Source organism: Parambassis ranga, chromosome 8 (assembly GCF_900634625.1).
Source record: "Parambassis ranga chromosome 8, fParRan2.1, whole genome shotgun sequence".
Lineage (NCBI taxonomy): Eukaryota > Metazoa > Chordata > Actinopteri > Ambassidae > Parambassis > Parambassis ranga.
In genome coordinates, this window is record NC_041029.1 from 6,678,346 (window position 1) to 6,700,126 (window position 21,781).

Sequence of the window (21,781 nt, forward strand, 5' to 3'; positions counted from 1 at the left end):
AGGTCAATCCAACATCTATGATATCCTGTGTTCTCCTGTATGTCTAGAAGCTATAGAAGGCGGGGCCACCTTCTATCTCCCCATCATGTGTCAGTGTTTAGGTTGAATGTAAGTCAGCAAAGAGTCCACGATCAAGCCTGCGATTTCCTGCTCTGAGCAGAGGGACAGGAAGTCACATCTGCAGATTAAGAAGATGGGCTGGACAGGAAGACACTGATTGCTGTTTGTTATGTGTGAACTGAACATAAAGAAGAAAAGAAAAAAAACTTTTATAGCATGTGCATGTTTTTGTGACTTTTATTGACATTCAAAGCCTTTTCATTCATCCATAAATGGAAGTTACACCCCAGAACCCAAACACAGGGAAGGATGGGAAGCTGGCTGTAACAATCTGTGAATCAGTGACATGAACTCTAAACCAGAGTAAACCACCCCCAGGGATAAGGTGGACGTCTGAGTATGCAATCACACAACAAAAAAATGTTCATTTCAAAAACAAATAAAATAGAGTTGTTTTGTTTTTTAAATTCCTGAACACCAAAGTGTTGATACACTGGAAGGGCTTTTCTGCCCCCTAGAGGCAAAAGGCACTAACTACATGCATGTTCTAACGTTTATATTTCAATAACTTTTAGATGGTTTGACAATATAATTTATATTTTCTACTATACATGAAATCACACAGTTAAAATGTGTTATATGGTGTATGAAGGACACTCTATTTCATGACATTGTTACAATAGTGTTTATCTTCAAAGAAAACACAACATTTCTTTGGCAGATTTCATTGCTCAGCCATCAGCTGAGGGGAAGACGGAATAAACAGCAGGAATGGACAGCAGGAAGTTTCACAGACAGACAGGAAGCTGTTAGGGCACCTCTCACAGTGTTATTTGTGTACCTAAGTAAACATTTCACCAAGAACAAATCAACGTCAACATGCAAAACTAGAGAAAAAAAAATGTTCTGAGAGTAGTCACATGGTTCCTCAAAGACCTAAAGATGGTGCAACCAGCTGATGTACCACAACAACACAACTGAATGAGGTCCAGGAGACCATCATTGTGAATCATTCAATCAATCAATAAATATAAATGTAAATAAGCATAAACATTCAACATTCAGTTGTTTTTATCTGCACAAGAATCTGCGTGTTCTTTTGCGGAAGCTGGCTCGACAAATCCTTGACTTTGCTTCAGATTGTTGATCCGCATAAAATGTGTGCATTTTCTACAAGAAAACAATAATATTCATGCAGTGTGGAAATGCTAGCTGCAGGTCCTGAGACTGGAAGGGGAACATGAAATGCTTCCAGAAAATGATTATAAGGGCCAAGTGTTGCAGACAGGTCTGAACCCAGTCCTGAAGTTTCCAAAGGTGCAATCATGCATCTTTCAAACCCGGTAAAACTTGTGCTGTGGTTGTTTATCTCCTCTGGGGCAGACCGGCCCAGGTCAGTGCAGTTCAATTGGGTCCAGAGATGTGCGTTCAGGAGGGGCAGAGGAGGCAGAGCCTCACCTGTCATCATGGAAAGAATAAAGTATATAATAACCAAATATATTGAAAGGTTATTTTTTATTCAATGAGTTGATTTCACTTTTAATACACACCCCCTCTGCCTCCATAGTTTAGCTCATGTATATAATGTATGTGTGTAACCTGTGTCCTGTGCTCAGTGATCTTACGATCTTATGAAACATGTTAACTGCTGCTGCCGATCAAATTGTGAATAATGGGTCTGCTGGGTTCACATATTTGGAAATCTGAGTCAGTGCCTTGAACCTTACCGCATGTCACTGATTGGGTCGGATAGCAGCGTAGTTCTTGACGACTCCAGAGAACCGGATGATGTGAATTTCAGAATTTCTTTCTTTGAAGTCCTGCCATAGGTATTCTGGTGACAGGACCTTGCTGGGCTTGTTGATCCACATGTACCTGGACACACAGAGACAGGACTTACAGTCATCAGCACACATGCCGCAGGTCAACACCTGCTCAGTGACTCTACCTACCTGTTTAGGTGACTCTCTTCCTGCCAGGCAGCCTCAACACCTTCCTTAGCATCAGCCTCAAAGTTGCTCCTGCAGGTTTTGGCGAGCAAGTGTACATCCTTCAGGCGGCCTCCGAACGCACCCCCACAGTAGTAGAAGTCACCAACACCAGCAGCCATGTAGGCTTTGGAGATAGTTCTCCGCTCGTAGGGGAACCTGCTGCGGTCATCTCTGTAGTAACCTGCAGACACAGGTCCAAGTGATGTCACACAGCACAAACCCTAAACCTAGGAACACACCTCCTGTGGTCCCAGGTAACAACCCAAACAAAAAAAAAACATCAACAATATGTTGATTAACATAAATGTAATTCTTAAATTAGGACTAACCTGGATGGATCACTGCTACCAGTCCACCCAGAGACTCTGTGCCCCAGCGATCGTGGAACTTAGAATCAACATCTAAACAGAAGATGTAGTCGCTGTTGCCATACAGCTTCTCCTCTATCAGCATCTGGATGAGCTCCATCCTGCGAGCTGAGATCTCCTGCCAACGATTTGAACTGGGCACTGAACGCACCGACAGCTGGAGGAGGAGGAGGAGCTTTTAAATTCACACAAATCAGATGTAATCTGTTTTGTTGTTTGCTGGTTTACCTGTCTACCAGCGGCCATTTTGAAATCGGGCACTTCATTCGGCCGATCAGTGAACACGTAAACATGCACCCTGTAACCAATGAAGAAGTGCTGCTCTGCTGTCTCCAGGAAGTTTTTCAAAAACATAATGTACCTGTCAGGAGGATCACATCAGGTCAACGGTCCAACCAGAAAAACCAGGTGACACTCTGTGGTTTCAGACTCACTTTCCAACAGCAAACACGGTGACTGCGATGCTGATGTTCTTTGGCTTGTAGATGCTGTCGAGTAGAACCGGGTTAAAGGTTCCCTCCCAGATGATGGGAGCCAACCAGGGCGTCACCGTCACCACATCAGTGCGACTGTGAAAGAGACAGCTTGACATCACCACCAGTATAAACCAATACCAGAAGTATTTAACAACAGTGGAAGCTACTCACCCCTGTGTGATGCTGGGCTGTTTGTACTGCAGGCTGAGACACAAGCAGAAAAATAACACTAAAGATCTGCCAGATATATATGAACACAGACTGGAACATGCACACTCATTTATTGTAGATGATTCATTTAAAATTTAACCGTTACTCAGAAGCTCAACTTAATGACGGGTTCAAAGTCAGTGCTGTACACAGAGGATGACACTCCTGCTTCTGACCAGTAGAGTTCAGCCTGCTCATACACAGTTTCGTGGTTCATTTGGCACACTGACTGTGATCTCTTCATTCAAATCATGGAATCAATCCTTCATGCTGTAAATTGAGTGGTAATTGTCTGATATTGATTCTAATGTTCGTACTTACTCATCAAGAGGCATTTGGAGCTCATGGTTGTGTACAATGGCTTCTCCAGCATATCTGGGTAATACACACAGATGTGACCAGAAACAACAACCTAATCATTTGTGATTTGCTTATTTAAAATGCTATCTTCAATTTAAACTGAAAAAGGGCATTTTCTTCCAAAAATAATTAACCAATCAGATGCTGTTTAACACTCAGACATTATCAATAAAAAAGTGGCTCTTCATTTTTCTTTTCTATATTTCTCTCCTGGTATAATAGTAGTAGTTTAATATAACTGTGAGCACAGGTGATGGTTCATTAATGCACATAATTTATTACTAAATTTAATCATCTAACACTGATGACTGGTTTGTCATGTTTACTTTTTGGAACCACCCAGTTAAACACATGTCTACACAATGGTTGAGGTGTGGAAGTGTGTCACATCCTGCTGGTGGTCAGTTTATTCCTCCCTTTTTTTCCCACATGAAAAAAAATGTCCTTGCATCTAGTCAGAAGTTTGTTTTTTGAGGTGTGTGTGAATCATGGCCGACTGTGTGGTCATATCTCAACATGTCTTATGGCTGCTTAGCCCACATGCACTCTGCACATGTAATAATCTGAGATTAGATAAGGTCTGCAAAATGCCAGACAACCAGGAAGTAAGAGTTACTGAAGTTAAAGAGTGCCGCTTCCTTTCTTTTTTAAATATATAATCTGATTTAATGTCAAGGCAGGAGATGTTCTTCGTGGTGGGTGTTGTGTATTTAACACCGCTTGTATACACACAGGTGGCATTTTCCATGTAAACATTGCTGGAGATCTTTGGGTGAGCAACAGGTGCTCAGTGTGAAGGTCAGAGATGAGGGTGGAGCAGAGAAGCCTATCAGCTGTCAACCAAGACAAACACCTGTACAGGAGGTTCAGGTCACTTACCCTGTGTCCTTTGTTTCCTCATTGTCTGGACTGCACAGAATCATTCTGAAAAGCACAAAGCAAACATCGCTGTGTGTGAGTACTGCTATCGGAGGAGTGGCACTTACATTGAAAAACAGGTTGAAAGCAAATATGGGTGTGTGTGTGTGGGGGGGGGGGCTGGTTTTCAGCTGTGTGACACACAATATTTCTTTTCAGACCAAGTTTTTAAGGCACCTGATGATTAATCACTTTCAACACGCCGACAGAGGGATTGCAGCAGCACACAGAGAATAAATATGGCCCTTGTTATTGCAGGAATACCTGTATAATCTTAATCACTTCAATAAACCATAAAAACAACGAAAGAGATTTGTTTAAAACTGCAGTGTGAATTAGTTTTTTCTTTTTTCTTGTTCAGCATTCAAGAACTAATGAAACAGGAAGTGGTGAAGTGTGATGAAAGTGGGGCAGCGTCTGGAGCCAAAAATGTTTATCTACATACAAAACCACAGATTACAGACATAGCAGCACACTGTAGCTGACGCAAAGCTGCGGTAAAGTTACATTTAAAAACTTGCTCTTGCACCATTCGGTGCTCGGGCCCTAATAAATTTGTCTCAAAATGTTCCTACAAGAATCCTGAACTGCTCCAGTTTGTTTGATCTGTTACAAGGAAAACATACCGTAAAATAAAGAGCAAGGTCGGGTGTCGAGTGACACAGAGTAAGAGGCATGAACAAAAAAAAACTGAACAAACATGAACTATTATACATTCAACACGTTCATGACTTGAGTGTAAATAGTTTGAACAGTCACTGACAGTAACCCAGTGACGCTAGCTGATAGCAAACAGAAGCAGGTTACCTGTAGCTCTGCGTGATGTAAACGTACAGAATCCTGTGGGCACACACAAAGGTTATGGTTAGTAACACTGAGGATTATTACATTTATGTTCAACAAATGATCACCATCAACAAAAAGTGAATCTCATAAAAATGATTTAATGTGATGCATATTTTGGTTATTTTTTATTATTGTGGATGAACTGACTCCTGTTTGCCATGTTGTCATACCTGAAGTGCCTTTCTCTGTCATGATATATCATGATATATATTCAAAAACATGTTCCGTGTGAGTTCAGTTCTGACTGTGAGAAGACAGTTGACATTTCGGCTTAACTTGTCATCCATGATGAGTTATTTAAATTCTACTACCAACCCCCACGGTGGCATCAGTAGCACATGTGTAACTGAACAAACACATGCATCTATTTCGCTGCCATCAGAGCACCTGACAACATGGAGCGAACAAAAAATACCCAGACAAGAAGCTGATCTTCTGTTTTAACATTCAAATGGAGGATGAAGCAGAATATTTAAGCTGTGATGTAAATTAGCACTGGTTTGTATTGTACTTGTAGACCAAAATAAACAATGGAAATGAAACAAACCTCTTCTTCTTCTCTGTGGTTGCTGGAGAGGTTCTTTTTTTATCAAATGCATATTATTCACACATTATTTGTCAAATTATTTGACCCATTAATTCTCTGGTTATTTAACAAATTAAACTAAATAATAATTAGCATTAAAGAACCATTAAACTAACACTTAGTCGTGATTTTATGCAGCAGGTTCTGGCCATGAAGAAACAAAGGGTTCAGACATATGAGCTGCAGACATGAGCCGCCATCTTTCTGCTGAACAAGGAACAAAGCCCTGTAATCTGACAGCTGTTGACAGCAACAGGCGTCAAACCGCTCGAGGTGTTTTCCTTACGTCAGGAAGAACTTTCTACCTCAGATAGTATGACAGCTTATTTTTAAATTGTGTCTCAGTATCAGAAATATTACATATCAGTTACTGTAATCTTTCTCACACACAAGCAACACAAACTACTGCCTGCCCTGCCCAGGTCCTTCTCCCTTTGAGTCTGTAAATCTTTACCCGATGGGATTTATTACTGTGGTAACTGTTAATTGTGGTGTTTATATGCTCTTAGGATCATGTGTTTGTCTAAATGTTAGTGTTACTTTGAATACAAGATAAGCTTCTTTACTTATGTTTTAAGACCTTTTAGCCAAACATCAACACACGCACAGATCATACTTTTGTGTTGTCATTTAAACACATATTTCCCACACCACAATGAGTGCAACTGACACACACTGTACACTGGTTTCTATGTACACTGACAAACAATCCTTCAAACAAAAAGGCTACAACAAACTACACTACAGGGCCACATAAACAGACGTTTAACGTTAACGTGCCATTATTCATTTTCACTGCTGGTTGTTGGTTAAACTGTGGTCAATAAATCACTCTCTGTTGTCTAAGGTTCCTCGGCCTTCAACATTCAGATTTGTATTAAAATTTTATTTACTAAGCAGGATCTGTGTGATCTGAATGAGCACGACCTCTGAACTCGCCCCCAGCGGCCGCAGTGCTGTTAGTTTACTGAAACAGTATTAGTATATCAACTTACCCCAGCAGCAGCAGAAAAAGCAGGAGCAGAGTCACACTTCTTCCATTCATCTGGGACATCCTGCAGCCTGAGTCACACCAGGACAAGAGGGAAGAGGTTATAATCCAGACCAGGACCAGCACTTTAGTCTCAAAATCCAGCTGGTCAGACCACAAAACAATTCCTCCAAGCCTCTTTACTCCTCTGTGTGCTTGTTGATCCTGCTGTGGCTTGGCAGGTCCAGTGTAGTGGCTTTGATAGATCCACACGTCACAGTCTACTCCAAAGTGTTTGAGGAAGCACGAAGAACCAGTCGAGAGAGAGACAAAGGGAAAGAGAGATTAATTATTGATCATGAGAGCATTCTCTGCGTAGCTGGATTGTTTTTCCACTGCTGTGTCACTCCTGAGTTATGTAGGTAGCCAGTTGTGTTAGTCTGTCAGTCTATCCATTTTAATTTTGAAGCAGTTGATCCTAAATATGATGTTAAGGATTTTGTCAAAACATTGCTGCTTGCTGCAGGTTAGTTTGAAAAGCTGCAGCGTCACACAGCAGCAGCAGCGTCTCCAAACAGTGTCAAGTGTCCATTTGTGTGTGTGTGTGTGTGTGTGTGTGTGGTACAACATCATGTCTTTATAATTCTTATCCCTAAAACAGAGCTAGGATCAAGGAGGCTCTGTGTGGCCTGAGGGGCATGAACGAGCCATGGAGAAAGAACAGCTACAGACCCTGTGGCTCTGATCTGAACCTTAAGTCTGAATGACAGCACGTTGTCACTTTAATATATCCCATAAAGCACTTTCACTGTCATCACAAACATTTTAACTAGTACAAACATTTAAAGACAATGAGTTGTTTCAACATAAAAGACAAAAGTTTGATGTTTTTATTTTGTTAATAAACTTGTATAATCTAAACTGTATCAGATTACAGTGCTCATAATGTGTAATGTTTTCATTTTCTTTCTCGCTGCTGACACAATTTTGTTTCTAACCTTTCTGCCTGGACTCGCTTTGTTTCGCCACAGCTGTTTCCTGAGCGTCTACATCCTACATTAATCAAAGCAGCGACAGCTTCGACAAAAAAGGACTTTAGATTAATACAGTTACAAGCTATAGGCTATTTGATCATTGGATCAATACCGGACCACGCGCAGAGAGCGATTATAAACAGCCGTGTCTCGGATCCTGTAGGAGTGGGAATGACTTCTTTATAAAGGAAATGCTGGATTTTCAGGATAGGGTCGCCTCCCCTCTCTCCCCTCCCCCTTTCGTGCCTACCTGGTCTGAAGGCCGCTGCTCCCTAAACTTCTGGCTCACCTTTACCTGTCCTCATTACATTCTTGGTCCTCTGACCACCTACTGCTACCGATCCGTCTCAGGCTGTTTCCGCGTTTTCCGCGTTGTTAGGCACGACGCAGACCAGATCCTGGTGCCAATTACCCAGAGAGCACCGGGAGACACCCGGAAACAGCGCGAGGAACTCACACCGGGAGAACACGAAACTCACCGTGTCCGCGGACCACTCCTTGCTCAGTGGATGCTCCTGCGCTCGTTAAATCCCTCACTGCTTTTCCCAGTCTCCACAGCCTGGTCTGAGGCCCCACCTACAGACTTCCTCTTTCCCGAGTATCCTACACCGTGCAGTCCGTCCTACTCGGCTTCCAGACTGAATACAGACTGGACCCACAACCACTCAGACACACAGTCATCATGAAAAATATTCAAAAATAATATTATAGTATCTCTTTAGTGGTTAATTGATTTATTTAGGAATTAATTAATGTTTTGTTTGTTTATAATAAGGCTCTTACTCTTTTACTGTAGCTTACCTGTATACATTGGGATTGGCATCAGGGGTGAATAAGTATATATGTAGGCCTAGACACATATAAATAAACACAAACACAAACATTTCTGTATGTTTTTATTTATTTATGTAGCCCATTTATCTTTATAAATTATAACTCTCTTTCATCTGTTGCTGAATCTTTTTTGCCTATGGAGCCAAATCGGGGTCATAAGTTTTGTTCACCTGAAAAAATAAAATTCATTCAAACACTAAAATTTGAAACTGAAAATGTATGTTTTGATGTTGATTTTTTTCAGTTCTAATTTTTTTTTTGAATCAACTTCTTCTTCTTCTTTTGAATAAATTGTTTATTTTTCTGGTTTCATTTCAATAATTATTTTCATATTTACCATTTTATTTTTTCAGTTTCAGATTTTTTGTTTTCAGATTCAAATCTTAATTTTTTACAGTTTCACATCTTGTTTCTTCAGGTTCAACTCTTTTTTTCAGCTTCAGATTTACTTTTCAGGTTCAAATCTTTTCTCCTTTGAGGTTTTGACCCTGATTTTGCGGGGGGTGGGACATGGGTGTGGCCTGCTGAGTGACAGCAGGACAATGAATGCTGAGGCCTTAGCTCGGCCATGGTGCCTTCAGGGAACATCGGACGTGTGGTCAGTTAAACTCAACATGCGCTATCTATCGTATTGACGTGACTGGCTGCAAAACACTGACACCAGGCAAAGTTGTAGACAGTGTTGCATCAAAAGGGAGAATATTAATAATTTGTGGAAGAAGGAACTATCGGCTGGCTGCCACTCTCTTCCCGTTCTGTGCACCAGAGAAGTAATAAGCGTCAGTGCTGAGTTACAGCGAGACTCAACTGGTAAAAACACCGAATACGGCCAGCCATTTTCTGGTTGTGGCTTTTCCGACTCACTGGTAATTTCTCTGCCATATTGCGCCGTATTCGGTGTTTTCACCAGTTGAGTCTCGCTGTAACTCAGCTCATTGAGTGCGCGTACTTCTTCTCTGGTGCACAGAGCAGGAAGAGAGTGACAGCCAGCCGATAGTTCCTTACAGGGTCCGCCAGGAGGCCTGCATGATGTGTTTAGCTCTTATCGCTTCCACAAATTATTAATATTCTCCCACAGTGAAATTGGCAAATTAGCGCCCCCTGCAGCTGCAGGTGTGAGAAGGGGAGGGGCGCGGGGAAAGCTCACCTCTGGGTCTCCAAACGAAACGGACAGGGAGAGAAGGAGGGAGGTCTCACTCTGTCCTGATAGCGTGCGTCACTGTGTGTTTGTGTATAGCAGCGTGAATGATCGAAGGAGTGAGAGGTCTTACCGTTAAGATCATTAAACAACACGGAAGTGTTTTGGGGGGACTGACAGCAGAGCTGATTAACGTTAAACTAAAGTAAGAATACTGCTGACTGTCAGCTGGTTTTATGAGTTAAATACAGGGTAAAAAGTGGGAATGATTATTTTTCGTCCATATTTATCATCCATTCAGCCTCTCTTCACTCGGCGCCCAGTTGCCCAAAGTGTTATTACATTAAAACCTTTATGCTGCTTAATAAAATCTGAAAGCACTATCATTGCTAACAAAGAATTATATTTATGTATAAAATGCAGTCCTGTTTTAGTACAGTGAAATATTTTTGTTTTGTCTGAATAAGCAAGGACCTATGTTTGATCCAATACAATTGTAGCGCTCTAATTTACATGCCTTATGTTAGTTTAATTTAAAAAATATAGACAATGGGGAATTTATTTTTTATACCATTTATCATCACATTATCCATTTTGCAACCTGTCATGTTTGTTTTCTATAATATTTGTGCATGTTTGTTCCTCTCTCTCTCTCAAGGTTTCTTCCTATTAAAAGGGAGTTTTTCCTGACACTGTGGCTCTTAAGGGGGTTCAGGCTTTGGGTCTCTGTGAAGCGCTTTGAGACAATTTCTGATTGTAAAATGTATATTAATAAAGCTGAATTGAATTGAATTGCAGCCTTCTCTTATTTAATGACATCCGGGTTTTTTTGGGTGGGGGGGGCGCCCGGGGAGTAATTCAATGTAGAACCGCCACTGTTAACAATAACATCTGTTATTGCAGCCTTGCATCATCACTGACAGCGTCCTTGGAGACCGGAAAGTGAGTTAAGAAAGTGAAAGTGAAAACGAAACGGCGGTAGCTGTACAGAAAAAAAGAAAAGCGAAAACAGAATAGACGCAGCCTTCAAAATAAAAGCACAGGATTACCGACAAAATAATGAATTAGCTACTTGTGGAGTTTCTGAATTTGCTGTCTTAACATGACTGATTTTATGAACACATATAATTACAGCTCACACAAACACCACAGGTACACTGATGGGTTAAACGATTTCTGAAGTTTATTTGGTGGAGAAAAAAATGGCTGCAGCTTTTATTGTGTTGTGTTTCACTTTCTGCGCTGTTTGAAAACTGAGAGTGCGGAACTTCCACGGTAAAAAGGTAGAGAGAGTAAAAACTGCAATTTCCCCCAGGAAGACAGAGAAAAACGTCAACCAACAAACCTGAAAAGTAAAAAGCCAGAGTGGGAATTTTTAAGGCCTTTCTGTTTTCTGTCTCTCAAATAAATGTCTGAACCATCAGCATGTGTGAGACACACACTGACAGCACTGCAGCAGCATTTTCATCAACTTCATCATCTTCATCATGCCAAGCCGGACCAGCCTGCTCTTCGTCCTCTGCAGTGTCCTGAACTCTGCCCTGGGCTGTAAATGGCTCAGTGATGGACGCCTGAGGAATGAATCTATTACTCTCATTGAGGCCATGGTGAGTACATCCTGCAGGACCTTTCAGGGCTCATTAACTCCTTCTCTCTCCTATATCTTGAATTTCTGCTTTGTATCTTAGGTTGTGTTGTCTTGTTTTTGTGCGTTGTTACCTGTTGCTATTTTGATCATATTGCTCACCTGTCAAATCAATATGTAGGCTACACATTGTTTATAAAACAAAAATAATAATAAATTGATTATTGTATTTCAGGGGGGTCCGATGACTAAAGAGGGGAGTCCAGTGTCCTTTCCGTACAGATTCTACGACCGCATAGAGAACTCTCAGGTGATTTGTGAATTCATGCATTAACACTTTTTAACTGCTTTCATATAAAAAGTTTGTCTGTTTTTATTGATTGATGAACTTAAACTTCCATCAGGTTCCAAACATTGAGATCTGCTTCAGATCTTGTCATTTATTTTTGCACAAATTTCATGTTAACATTTAAATATGTAAATAAATAAGCTCTGTCAGCCAATCAGACTGCTTCAGTAACCCCCCCCCCTCCTTCCTCTCCCTCTTTCCAGGCAGAGAAACAGCTGGTTTTCATCAGAGACAGCATGAAGCTGATTTTTAGACTTTATCATCATAACAACTACTCCTCTGCTGCCTGGGACACTGTCAGAACAGAGCACTTCCTGATGAGCATCGACAAGCAGATCGAGGAACTCAACCACTGTGTAAGTAGACTACTCAGAGACGCCTCTGCTGACTGACTGTAGGACTCTGTAACCCTTCAGCTCCCTTCTCTGTGTTAAAAACACAACATAATGGGATGTGTTTCTGTCTTCAGGTGTCAACTAACATACGAACAGACCGCAGACTGAGGAGGTACTACAGGAAACTGGCCACCAGCACTCTGCACCACACTGTAAGTACAAGTACCCCTCTGTAGTACTGACTGTGCATGAGCTGTGCTTACTGTAGTATATAGTGTGTCCAGGCTGTACTGACTGTAGTGTTGTGTGTACAGGGTGGCAGCGCTGCGTCCTGGGAGCTGATCAGGAAGGAAACACAACAGCATCTGTTTCACCTGGACCTGCTGGTGGCCACCATCAGGAGGCGCTCTGCGACAACTAAACAGCAGCAGTGACCGAACATGTTTTAGACCTAACCTTATGTTTTGTTTTTGTTTTTTTTTTACTGTTTCAATGTTTATTTAGTTATTTATCTATTTATTGATATATTTTTATTTATTTATTCTACAATTATTTATTTATTCTACATTTATTTATTTATTTATTTATGTATTTGTATGAGAATGTTAATTGTTCAAAAATAAAGTTTTTGTAATTTCTTTGCAAATTGTGTTTTATTAAGTAACAGCTAAATATTGACATTATACAAACTTACAATATACAGTATGTAATGAATGGAGAGTGTTTGTGTGTGTGTGTAGAAAGCAGAGAAGTGTAAACCCAGAGACAGGGAAGTTGAATAATCAACAAATATTTTGACAATCAATCAACTAATCAATCAATAATTCTCAGGTTGATATCAAGTAGTCTCCTGCTTTATTGGAATAATGGTGCATAGCTGAAGCTGAGATTGAAGCACACAATAAATCATGTCTCCGTACTTCAGTTGTTGCAGACCTGGACTTTGAGGACAGGCTGGTAGCTGTCTGACATGGTGGCCCTGATGGTCACATTAGGCCCTGTGTGAGCCAAACTTGGCCCTTTAGCTTTGCCTCTGACAAACCCAAGCTCTGTGTTGTAATACATCTCTTTGTACAGGTGTTTGTCACAGTGTTTGTCCATGTCAAACATGCCCACAGCATACCAGTTTGAGTAAAGGTTGAAGTCATAAGGAACGGAGAACATCACAGCTATCTTTCCATAGAACTGCATGTTTAAGGGGTTTTGGAGGTCGTAGGTGAAGACGCCCACAGATCCACGGGCGGTGGTGGGAGTCGAGAGGAAGAGGGCGCTGCCAGTTTCGGACGGGCTGAGGGTCGGAGGCAGAGGGGCTTCATTATATCCGCTGACACAGTGGACACTGCACGAGCAACAGAGTGGAGTCACACTGACGTTTAGCACTTACTATGAAGACATACTTGTGAGCTTAGCATACTGATGGGTAGTTTAACTGGCTGCGCTGTAGCTGAGCGTCTAAGCAAGAAGGTTGTAGTATAGACTGAGCTTTAGCCTAGCTTAGCATGAGGGCTGAGCTGTAGCTTAGCAGAAAGACTGAGTGGTAGCCTAGCCTCGCAGGAATACTGTAATTTAGCATAAGGGCTGAGCTGTAACTTAGTTTAGCAGGAGGAGGGAATAGCATTAAGTTTTTGTAGCCTGTATTAGCATGCAAATTGCAGCATATGAAACTGTGCTGTAGCCGAGCTTTGCATGCAGAGTGTAGCAGAGCATGCAGACTGGGCTCTGGAGAAGCTTAGCACAATCACTGTAGCATAGCATGAAGGCTGAGTTGAACTCACCATGGGTTGCTCAGAGTGAACATGGAACTCTTGTTCTGAATCTCAATGCTGCACCGACGTGGAGGCAGAGAAGCCATGATGTCTTAGGCCTCTGCATGTAAACAAATCTGTCGTTGTAAATGTACTACTGCTTAATTGTTTACTGCACCATAGGTTTCTGTTCTGCAGAAAAAGAACTAAAACAACCAATGTCCTGCACTGGACAGGCACATGGAGTGTAGGAGGAACTGTCACTGCATCCAGGAATGATAGGCTGAGACCTTCAGGATCAGGTCTCACACAGTCCATCTGGCCTAAAATCAGATTTAAGCATCCGGCTTATATCTCTGAATACCTCCCCCCGAATTCTGCCAGGTTACTCAAGAAGGACCTCACATACACTTTTAATAAGAAACTGATTACTCTAAAAACCTTAAAAGACGAAAAAAAAAGAAGTCAAACCTTTCCAAATCTTGAATATTACATAAAAGCCTGTAGAGGATGCAGCAGCTCCACCCACTCCACACTAAATTCCTGTCTATTATTTTGCCACCGAGGCTCGGAGTGCTCTCAGATTGTCATGATCACAGTTAAAACAAACAATAACCAGCAGCAACTTGACATTTTGATCCAGAGAAACAAATACAAGTCTTCACTCAGCTGAATGTGTGTGACCTAATAAGTAATTCAAAACAAACTTACTTCTATGCTTTCAGGAAGAACAACTGTAGGGCGTCGATCTGCGACTGTGAGATGAAGTCAGTGTTCTGCAGAACGGAGCAGCTCCAGATGGTCTGACGTGGTTTCCTGAGGAAATCTGACACTAAAAATGGAGCTCTACAAAACAAACCCACCTAATAGAAACACTCTGGTAACAGGCCTGTGGTTTCGATTAGCACGATCTGTTGCATAATTCATTTATTTCATTTCTTAAATCTGTAAGATGAAAACCTAAATCAGAATATCACTGGATATTATTCAGTGGAAATCAGCGTTTATCAGATTGATTCAAACTTAAATAACTCTGTAAGAGCCAATTAATAAGTTTAGTTTGAGTATAAAAATGTAATGCTCTGATGATGTCTTATTTATCTAATGTTTGAGTTTATATGGCTTCTGGATTTATTTCATCTGTGCACGTATTGTTATTTAACTGATGTGACAGCGTGCATTTTTATTGGATTATTAATATGACGTATTCCACAGGTAGCAGTCACAATATATAGAGCAGTGTGTAACTGCGCAGCAGAAAAAGGGTAGTGTGGAACGCAATAAGTTTTTGACCGTGTATAACCACTTGTAATGTCCTGTTTGGAAGCCAATATAAGGAGCATGTTTAAGAACATTAAGATGGATAAGCCCTCTTTTTGTGCTCGGTAGTGGATCGGGTTTATGCTCTGAAATGTAACGTATAAAAAACGTCTTGCAGCACCTGCACAGCATTAAAGCATTCTTGAAGCACCTGCCTTTCACCCTTCAATCACATAAGTGACTATTTTTATTTTTTTTTTTTTTTAGATACTGTATTAATCCCAGAGGGAAATTCGTTACGGCTGCTGCACAGGCAGTGTCATACAATGACTAGCAAGGCGCGCCACAGGCTAGGGTGAAGTGTCTTGCCCAAGAACACACAACAGTGACTAGGGAGGAGTTGGGATTGAACCACCAACCTTCTGGTTATTGGACAACCCTGCTATCCCACTGCGCCACTGTTGCCCCCCACTAATGGATGATTGCAGCCCTGAAACCAAGTTTTGACTCATCAAAACACATGTCTGTGTTTATTGTGGGATGAAATGATCATTTAACAATTATCGGCTGTTTTCAGAAAAATAAACTTTATTTCCATAAATGTACAACTTTCTAATCATTTGGACTAGACAGAGAACTCAAAGAGTTAATTGATCAGATACATAAACTACCATCACAATACCAGGTGTTTGTGATGAAACTATAGTTTGACAGTTTTATAGTTTTATGTTTAGAGAATCTATTGAAGCATCACTCTCATCTCTATCATGCAGTACTCCCCCGCCTCTGTGGGGCAGCAGATATCAAGTTCAATAACATTGATGCAACACAGAAAGGCTTCACCTAGTCACATGACTGCACATAATTCTCAGGGAAGAAGCCCTGCTTTCCGTTGAGGTACCCCTCACACCAGCCGTTGTCATGGCGACGCGTCCGATAAATGACGTCACCCTCTGCAAGGGTCAGCTCGTCAGGCTTTGAGGCCTCGTACTTGTAGAGAGCCATTACTGGACACACAGAGGAATTGCACTTAGAAAGCAATCACACAAACAATACACTCACTATTTAGCAATGGTAGCAGCGGTACCTTTGTCCAGGTACTCTGGGGGAGCATTGGTGTCGTAGTCCACTGGAGGAGGGAGGGGCGGGATATCACCAAAACCTGCCTCGTCATCCAAAAAAAAATCAGGGGGCGGTGCTGGGATCTCAAGATCTAAGAAAATACAGATCCTGTGAGTGACACGTGATTAACTAAACACAAGGAAGGTTTGCATATTTGCTCTGATGTGTCAAACTTCTATGATAGTATGAGACAATCATGCAGAACCACAAGTACTACTAAGTCCTGGTTAATGCTGCTACTTTACACATGAATACTTCTTTAGTTTGTATACTCTACTATGTAAACTCACAGCAAAGTGTCTTTTCTTACCCAAATGTTCCAGGCGAGCAGGTAAACAGAGCCGAGGCAAGGAGGAAATGGAAGAGCGCGGGAACAGGGCGAAAGAGGAAGAAGAGGAGGAAGGGCGAGAAGGAGCACAAGGCGGAGGGTAGGAGGGAGGAGGAGGGATCATGACTGGCAGACATAAAGAAGCTGAATTAATAATGAAAAACAGTGACTATCTGACTATCTTCAGTCAGTCTGGGAGGCAACACATTTACAGGTAAATTATATTTCCCCTGACTTTCTGTTGCACAACATCACTGTCCTCAGCTTACGTGATTGGACAGTAGGCAGGAAGAGGGAGCGAGTGTAGCGGCAGCGGGAAGCGGGTCCAGAGCGGACCCTCAAAGACAGAGAGCGAGTTGTAGGAGGCGAGCGGCGGTGGCGACTCCTCCTAGACGGGAGGGTCACTGAAAAAAACAAAAAAAACAGCACAGTGGCAGAAGAGACTGACAAAGAAGACCACGGCAGAAAAAAACAAACTGGAAAAAAAAACACCACAGAAGAAGAAGCACAGATACATCCATTCATTTGGTCCACACAAGTTTATTACTGTATGTGATTTGGTACCTATGTCTAATTCCTGGCTGGGTGGAGGTGGTGGGGGTGAGGCCAGCAGGTCAGAGCTGTCATTGGGCAATGGAGGGAAGCCATCTTCATCAGAAGGAGGTGGAGGAGGTGGGGAGGGAGAGGGGAAACTGCTCTCCTCTATCACTGAAGAGGGGGAGAAAAAGTGTAGAAAAAGTCTTCATTTAACCAGATCTAAGGAATTAATGTGAGTGTGCTCTACTTTGTCCTCACCTGTTTCAAGGCTGAGAGGAGGAGCTAAAGGTGGAGCTAACGGTGGAGCAAGAGGAGGACCATTGTGATTATTCACAGCCTCTGAAGGTGGAGGAGGTGGTGGAGGAGGAGGGGGAGGAGCCACCATCTCTCCTGCTGCATCAGGAGGGGGAGGAGGTGGAGGAGGCAGGGTGGAGGAGTCAGTGACCTCGTCATTCTGCGCTGGCATCTCGAACGTTGTCGGAGGAGGGGGCGGTGCCTCATCCAGCAGCGTTGAGATGATGTCGCACTCAGGTGGAGCCTGCCAAGTGCTCGGGATAGTGGGCGGAGCAACAGGTTGTCCAAAACTGGAGCTAAGAGGCGGGGCAAAAACACAGGAGAACAAACATGGCTGACATAAAATGATGCCGTGTGCTCCCTGATGTGATGTAATCTCTGTAAAGTTTAACAGCAGATGGAGTCCTGAATACTGATTAGTATGTAGGAATAAGACAAGATGTCTGGATGTCTTTAAACTGGTTATTACCCGCCAACAGGGGGCACCACTGGGCACTGGACTGGCTCTGGAGGTTTGTTGAGCCTGCAGTGCACACACACACACAGAAACACACACACACAAACACACACACACAAACACAAACAGTCAGACTTCCTGTTTCACATGTTAATGTAAAAGAAGCCATCAATAGAAACACAGTAGAACGAAACTGAACCTGATGGAGGCTCCATGTTTACGGATCGTTCCAGTTCTGTCCGACTGTTTCCCAGAGACCTGATGGGAGGGGGACACAGGGACCAGTGTGAGCATCAATAGAGCCTCTCAGGCCTCAGCAGCTCTAATTAGTCTCTCCAAACATTTTCCCACGATCAACAAAGGCCGCCTGGCTCCCTGTGTGTCAGTGTGTGTGTTTAAGTACAACCATCTTTGTGAGGACCACTGTAGACTTGGTGAGGACACTTTTAGAATCATTTGTATGAACATGTGTGTGCCTAAGAGAGAGACACTGTGTGATGCTGCTGCAGCTTTTAAATCCACTTCTTTTTTTAGATAAAGATCTACAGCTACAGCCAGAAAGAACAGTGGTGGTTGCAGGAACAATAATGTTCAAGTTAAATGTGAACATGTAGCGGTGTGAGCAGAAACTTCAGCTTGGCAGTGAAACTCATAGACGTGTATACATATTTATTATCAGGAGTTAACATTAGTTCGTAGGGGTTCGACTCTGCTTGACATATTTGTCGACGAATCACGTTCAGGACACTAAGATTTGAAGTGGTAGGTTTACCAGCAGCGTCATTTCTGCTTCTGTGGTTTGCTGCAGACGTTTCCTGTGAACACACCTCCACAGCAGACTCCGACAGAGCTTCACTTCTGCTTTCGTTTGATTCTCTTTTAGTCTAAATGCTGCTTGATGCGTCTTTATAATAATGCTGATTCAAACCAAGACGCCATCTATTTCAACACAGAGATGTTGACACTAAACCGAACACACCCCAAAGCTTCAGGTCATATGTGTACCCTTAATACAGGAGATGAACATTAAACCTGGCTGTTAAAAACTTGCATTTGTACGATAGGTGGGTTTAACAAAGACAAACCAAATGTATGGTGGTTGTGTGTGTGTGTGTGTTATACCTTAATTCCATGGCCCACGCTGTCCAGCTGCTGGTAGTTGATTGGTTTGCGGCTGTACTGTGGGCGAGGCGGAACATTTGAAGGAGGGAGGATCTTGTGGCTTCGCGGGACTCGTCTTACCGTGGTGAAGATGCCGATCTCCCTCCGAGAAACTTTCTCTTTATGCATCTCCACTGTCTGAGGACGCAGGACACACACAGAGGGATTACTGAAGGAGCTTATTTCTCCGCTAGGATTTAGACGTGCCCTTCCTCTGAGCTGCTGCATTTGTTGTTTTCACGTTAAAGAAAACAGAAGAAGGCTGGTTAAAACTTCTAAACACATGCAATATCACAAAAAAAATTGTATTTTTGAGCTCTTATGTTTTGACTGATGTACAAGCATTACACCCTGTGCACAGTGCCCCGGTCTGTGGATGTCTGTGTCTCAGTTTGTTTACTGGTATAAATAGTTGCCCATTAGCACAAATGGACCAAAGCACTACACAGCTCCTTAAATCACAGCAGTGGCCGTAGTAGTTTGGAAAACAACACAAAGTGAACACAAAGCAGACAGAGCACAGAGGCTCTATTCATTCAGTCAGTCAGTTCAACCCTCGCTGATGGAGAGAAGACAATTATCACACACTTATATTTGTAATTCTATCATTGTGAGGACCCTCCGCCACTTCCTGAAAACCAGACCCCCCTACCTACACCTGATTCTAACCTGCTATCAAATCTGGACTTTCAAACAGGCTTTAGAAGGTCTAAAGTCTAAAGTTACATTTTGTAATGAAGTCTTTACTTTTCACAAATCTTCTTGCTTAATAAAAACGTCCTTGCTCGAAAAATAATGTCTTCGCTTTGCCTTCACTTTACCGCCTCTAAACACAGCCACTGATGTTTCCATCATGACAGGACAAAATCACTGGGCCCCAAAAAGCCTGAGAAACAGGAACAGACACTCTGTGATGGTCTGATTCTGCATTAAGTACAAACAAGAAACAGGAAGAGACAAAAACTGTCAGCAGTAAAGTGACCTTACATTCTACAAAACCATTGGTGACTTCTGAGCCCTGCCTGTGCAAACGATTAAAAACTCTTGTTGTAAAAGTGTTTGCATTTGAACAAGATCTCGTATTTGAACAAGAGGAAGACGGGCTGGAGGAGACAGGCCTCACCTGACCAATCAGGTTGATGGAAGACTCCATGTGGCGAAGCTGATTGGTCTGGGCATCAAGGAGGCTCAGGACGCTACTGGCCAAAGTGCTGATCTGGTACGCCACGCTGGCTAGAGATTGGGTGGTCAGTTTTTTAGTTTCCTCCAAAGCCTTCATGCTTCCTTCACCTGACTGATGGAGACACAGGAGCAGTAGGCTTAGCATTAGCACAAAGCATAGTCAGAAAACAACTAGCCTAGGCTGACGCATAGGAAAGGACTATTAGCCTAGCATAGCCAAGAGACTGGAGTAGAGACTTGTAGCAGTGTCTATGATTTGCATTAGCTGGTCACGTGTAATATTTTGGAATAGTGGCCTACTGCAGTAGCTCTATAATTTGTAACTATAGTTATAGTATTGTAGGCTTTACCACTGCAGCAATTGCAGTGAAGAAGTATTATTGCAGTATAGCAGTAATAATGGTAACTGAGCAGCAGGGGTAGCAGTGGTAGTTGTAGTACCTGTATGTAGTTGTTGTAACAGTAGTCGGCCACATTGAGCAGGTTGTCATAGTTTTCCTGCAGAGCTTTCCTGGCGTTTGGAGCATCTTCCAGAATCTTCATCACCTGATCATTTATGTTCTGATCCTTCATGATGCCAGACTGAAAGAGACCACCCAGAACCATTAATGACCACTGGAGGACCACAACAAGTGATACACACTCCCACACAGTGGAGTCTTCCTCCTTTGAATGTTATCTACAAATATTTCAATCAGAGCAGTGAAACTCTAACACTATGACAGAGCTCCGAACAACTCTCCGTTTGGAATGTGCATAAATTGATCATTTTATCTGCATTAGTACTATTATTAAATACAGCAGATTTTGATTTCTCCATGATTTAAAATGATGCAGGTGAGATGGCTGTAATTCTATTAAAAGCAAGAAAAAAAACTGTAAAAACTCACCAGAAGCTGAAGAACAACCGTCTGATATGTGGAGGTCTGAAGGTGTGCTCAGTCAAACCGCTCTGTCAAACTTCACCCTGCAGCTCCAAGTTTCCTCTAAGCACACAAAGATCCTAAATAAATCCTCTCCGTGTACAGAGGGATCACTCCTCGCGAATACCAGAACGCCTCACATAAAACACACGCACCCAAACAAACACAGTGTGTTCTGGTTTAGTCTGAGCTACAAATGAAAAAAGTCAATGTAACGCCTCCTTCCTGTTTTGCACCTCGTACATGCGAACCTTTTAGTATAAACCACTTCCTGTTTCGTATCAGAGACTGTCTTCAAAAAGTATGACTAAAGAATGAATGTCTGACATTTAATGGGAAGAAAGCGCCAGATTAATATACTGAGAAAAGCACAGAAAACATTAAACAGCGGGACCCACAGAATACAGATAAAAGCAGCCAATCAATACATGTAGCAGTGAAGATCTGACTTCTGTTTGATTGGAGATGTTTTTAAATCGCTTCACTTACTGATGACAAGCTTTACTTGAGTCATTGGCGCCACCTGCTGGTAAAAAGAGAGTCCGCAGAGAGAGCAACAACTTATTTTTTCTGCATCCTTGTTGTTGTCCTTCTTAGTGGCGTCCTTAGAGCCAGAATCAGGTGTTGAGAATCATATATTCTTAGGCTTTAAACCATTATAAAAATGTTTGAACACAACATATAACAATCGACTTAAATGCTGCTTATTCAT

General features: G+C 42.2%; 4 protein-coding genes across 12 annotated transcripts; 1 reads left to right on the plus strand and 3 right to left on the minus strand.

Annotated features, from left to right (window-relative positions):
• Positions 1 to 281: 281 nt before the first annotated feature.
• On the minus strand, positions 282 to 8,407 carry LOC114440090 (globoside alpha-1,3-N-acetylgalactosaminyltransferase 1-like). Of its 7 annotated transcripts, none has more exons than XM_028412370.1 (13): positions 8,299 to 8,407; positions 6,990 to 7,066; positions 6,811 to 6,877; positions 5,191 to 5,223; positions 4,345 to 4,389; positions 3,427 to 3,480; positions 3,067 to 3,099; positions 2,854 to 2,988; positions 2,648 to 2,780; positions 2,381 to 2,576; positions 2,013 to 2,232; positions 1,788 to 1,935; positions 282 to 1,518 (listed from the first exon to the last, which is right to left on the minus strand). In XM_028412370.1, the coding sequence occupies exons 3-12, from the start codon at positions 6,867 to 6,869 to the stop codon at positions 1,794 to 1,796; spliced, it is 1,050 nt and encodes a 349-aa protein (XP_028268171.1). In that variant the 5' UTR covers positions 6,870 to 6,877; positions 6,990 to 7,066; positions 8,299 to 8,407; the 3' UTR covers positions 282 to 1,518; positions 1,788 to 1,793. The 7 variants fall into 7 exon arrangements, with proteins under 7 accessions (XP_028268171.1, XP_028268173.1, XP_028268169.1 ...); XM_028412372.1 differs by having other exon boundaries at positions 6,961 to 7,066; XM_028412368.1 differs by lacking the exon at positions 8,299 to 8,407 and adding an exon at positions 8,070 to 8,270 and having other exon boundaries at positions 6,961 to 7,066.
• Positions 8,408 to 11,202: 2,795 nt separating this feature from the next.
• On the plus strand, positions 11,203 to 12,513 carry LOC114440119 (interferon a3-like). The gene is made up of 5 exons (XM_028412414.1): positions 11,203 to 11,398; positions 11,612 to 11,686; positions 11,929 to 12,081; positions 12,195 to 12,272; positions 12,375 to 12,513. Exons 1-5 carry the CDS (start codon positions 11,279 to 11,281, stop codon positions 12,492 to 12,494), a joined length of 546 nt encoding a protein of 181 aa, XP_028268215.1. The 5' UTR covers positions 11,203 to 11,278; the 3' UTR covers positions 12,495 to 12,513.
• A 374-nt stretch (positions 12,514 to 12,887) lies between these two features.
• LOC114440122 (DELTA-sagatoxin-Srs1a-like) lies at positions 12,888 to 14,649 on the minus strand. Of its 2 annotated transcripts, none has more exons than XM_028412417.1 (3): positions 14,517 to 14,649; positions 13,836 to 13,926; positions 12,888 to 13,399 (listed from the first exon to the last, which is right to left on the minus strand). In XM_028412417.1, the coding sequence occupies exons 2-3, from the start codon at positions 13,910 to 13,912 to the stop codon at positions 12,982 to 12,984; spliced, it is 495 nt and encodes a 164-aa protein (XP_028268218.1). In that variant the 5' UTR covers positions 13,913 to 13,926; positions 14,517 to 14,649; the 3' UTR covers positions 12,888 to 12,981. The 2 variants fall into 2 exon arrangements, with proteins under 2 accessions (XP_028268218.1, XP_028268219.1); XM_028412418.1 differs by having other exon boundaries at positions 13,836 to 13,942; positions 14,517 to 14,607.
• Positions 14,650 to 15,630: 981 nt separating this feature from the next.
• abi3a (ABI family, member 3a) lies at positions 15,631 to 21,242 on the minus strand. Of its 2 annotated transcripts, XM_028412342.1 has the most exons (12): positions 21,037 to 21,242; positions 20,588 to 20,728; positions 20,088 to 20,258; positions 18,926 to 19,102; positions 18,003 to 18,061; positions 17,816 to 17,869; positions 17,311 to 17,642; positions 17,080 to 17,223; positions 16,785 to 16,919; positions 16,498 to 16,641; positions 16,153 to 16,278; positions 15,631 to 16,072 (listed from the first exon to the last, which is right to left on the minus strand). In XM_028412342.1, the coding sequence occupies exons 2-12, from the start codon at positions 20,717 to 20,719 to the stop codon at positions 15,909 to 15,911; spliced, it is 1,638 nt and encodes a 545-aa protein (XP_028268143.1). In that variant the 5' UTR covers positions 20,720 to 20,728; positions 21,037 to 21,242; the 3' UTR covers positions 15,631 to 15,908. The 2 variants fall into 2 exon arrangements, with proteins under 2 accessions (XP_028268143.1, XP_028268142.1); XM_028412341.1 differs by lacking the exons at positions 16,498 to 16,641; positions 16,785 to 16,919.
• Between the last annotated feature and the right edge of the window lie 539 nt (positions 21,243 to 21,781).

Bases quoted from the DNA above. Each gene is read 5' to 3' on its own strand.
- LOC114440090 (XM_028412370.1), bottom strand. From the start codon at position 6,869: ATGTCCCAGATGAATGGAAGAAGTGTGACTCTGCTCCTGCTTTTTCTG. The intron at 4,390-5,190 runs GTAACCTGCTTC...TGTGCTTTTCAG, and splicing joins TACATCACGCAGAGCTACAG to AATGATTCTGTGCAGTCCAG. The intron at 2,233-2,380 runs GTTAGTCCTAAT...CTGTGTCTGCAG, and splicing joins GGTAGCAGTGATCCATCCAG to GTTACTACAGAGATGACCGC.
- LOC114440119 (XM_028412414.1), top strand. From the start codon at position 11,279: ATGCCAAGCCGGACCAGCCTGCTCTTCGTCCTCTGCAGTGTCCTGAAC. The intron at 11,399-11,611 runs GTGAGTACATCC...ATTGTATTTCAG, and splicing joins TTACTCTCATTGAGGCCATG to GGGGGTCCGATGACTAAAGA. The intron at 11,687-11,928 runs GTGATTTGTGAA...CCCTCTTTCCAG, and splicing joins ACCGCATAGAGAACTCTCAG to GCAGAGAAACAGCTGGTTTT.
- LOC114440122 (XM_028412417.1), bottom strand. From the start codon at position 13,912: ATGGCTTCTCTGCCTCCACGTCGGTGCAGCATTGAGATTCAGAACAAG. The intron at 13,400-13,835 runs GTGAGTTCAACT...TTGCTCGTGCAG, and splicing joins TTCACTCTGAGCAACCCATG to TGTCCACTGTGTCAGCGGAT.
- abi3a (XM_028412342.1), bottom strand. From the start codon at position 20,719: ATGAAGGATCAGAACATAAATGATCAGGTGATGAAGATTCTGGAAGAT. The intron at 19,103-20,087 runs GTGAGGCCTGTC...CTGCGTCCTCAG, and splicing joins CCATCAACCTGATTGGTCAG to ACAGTGGAGATGCATAAAGA. The intron at 16,920-17,079 runs GTACCAAATCAC...TGTTTTTTTCAG, and splicing joins CAGCCAGGAATTAGACATAG to TGACCCTCCCGTCTAGGAGG.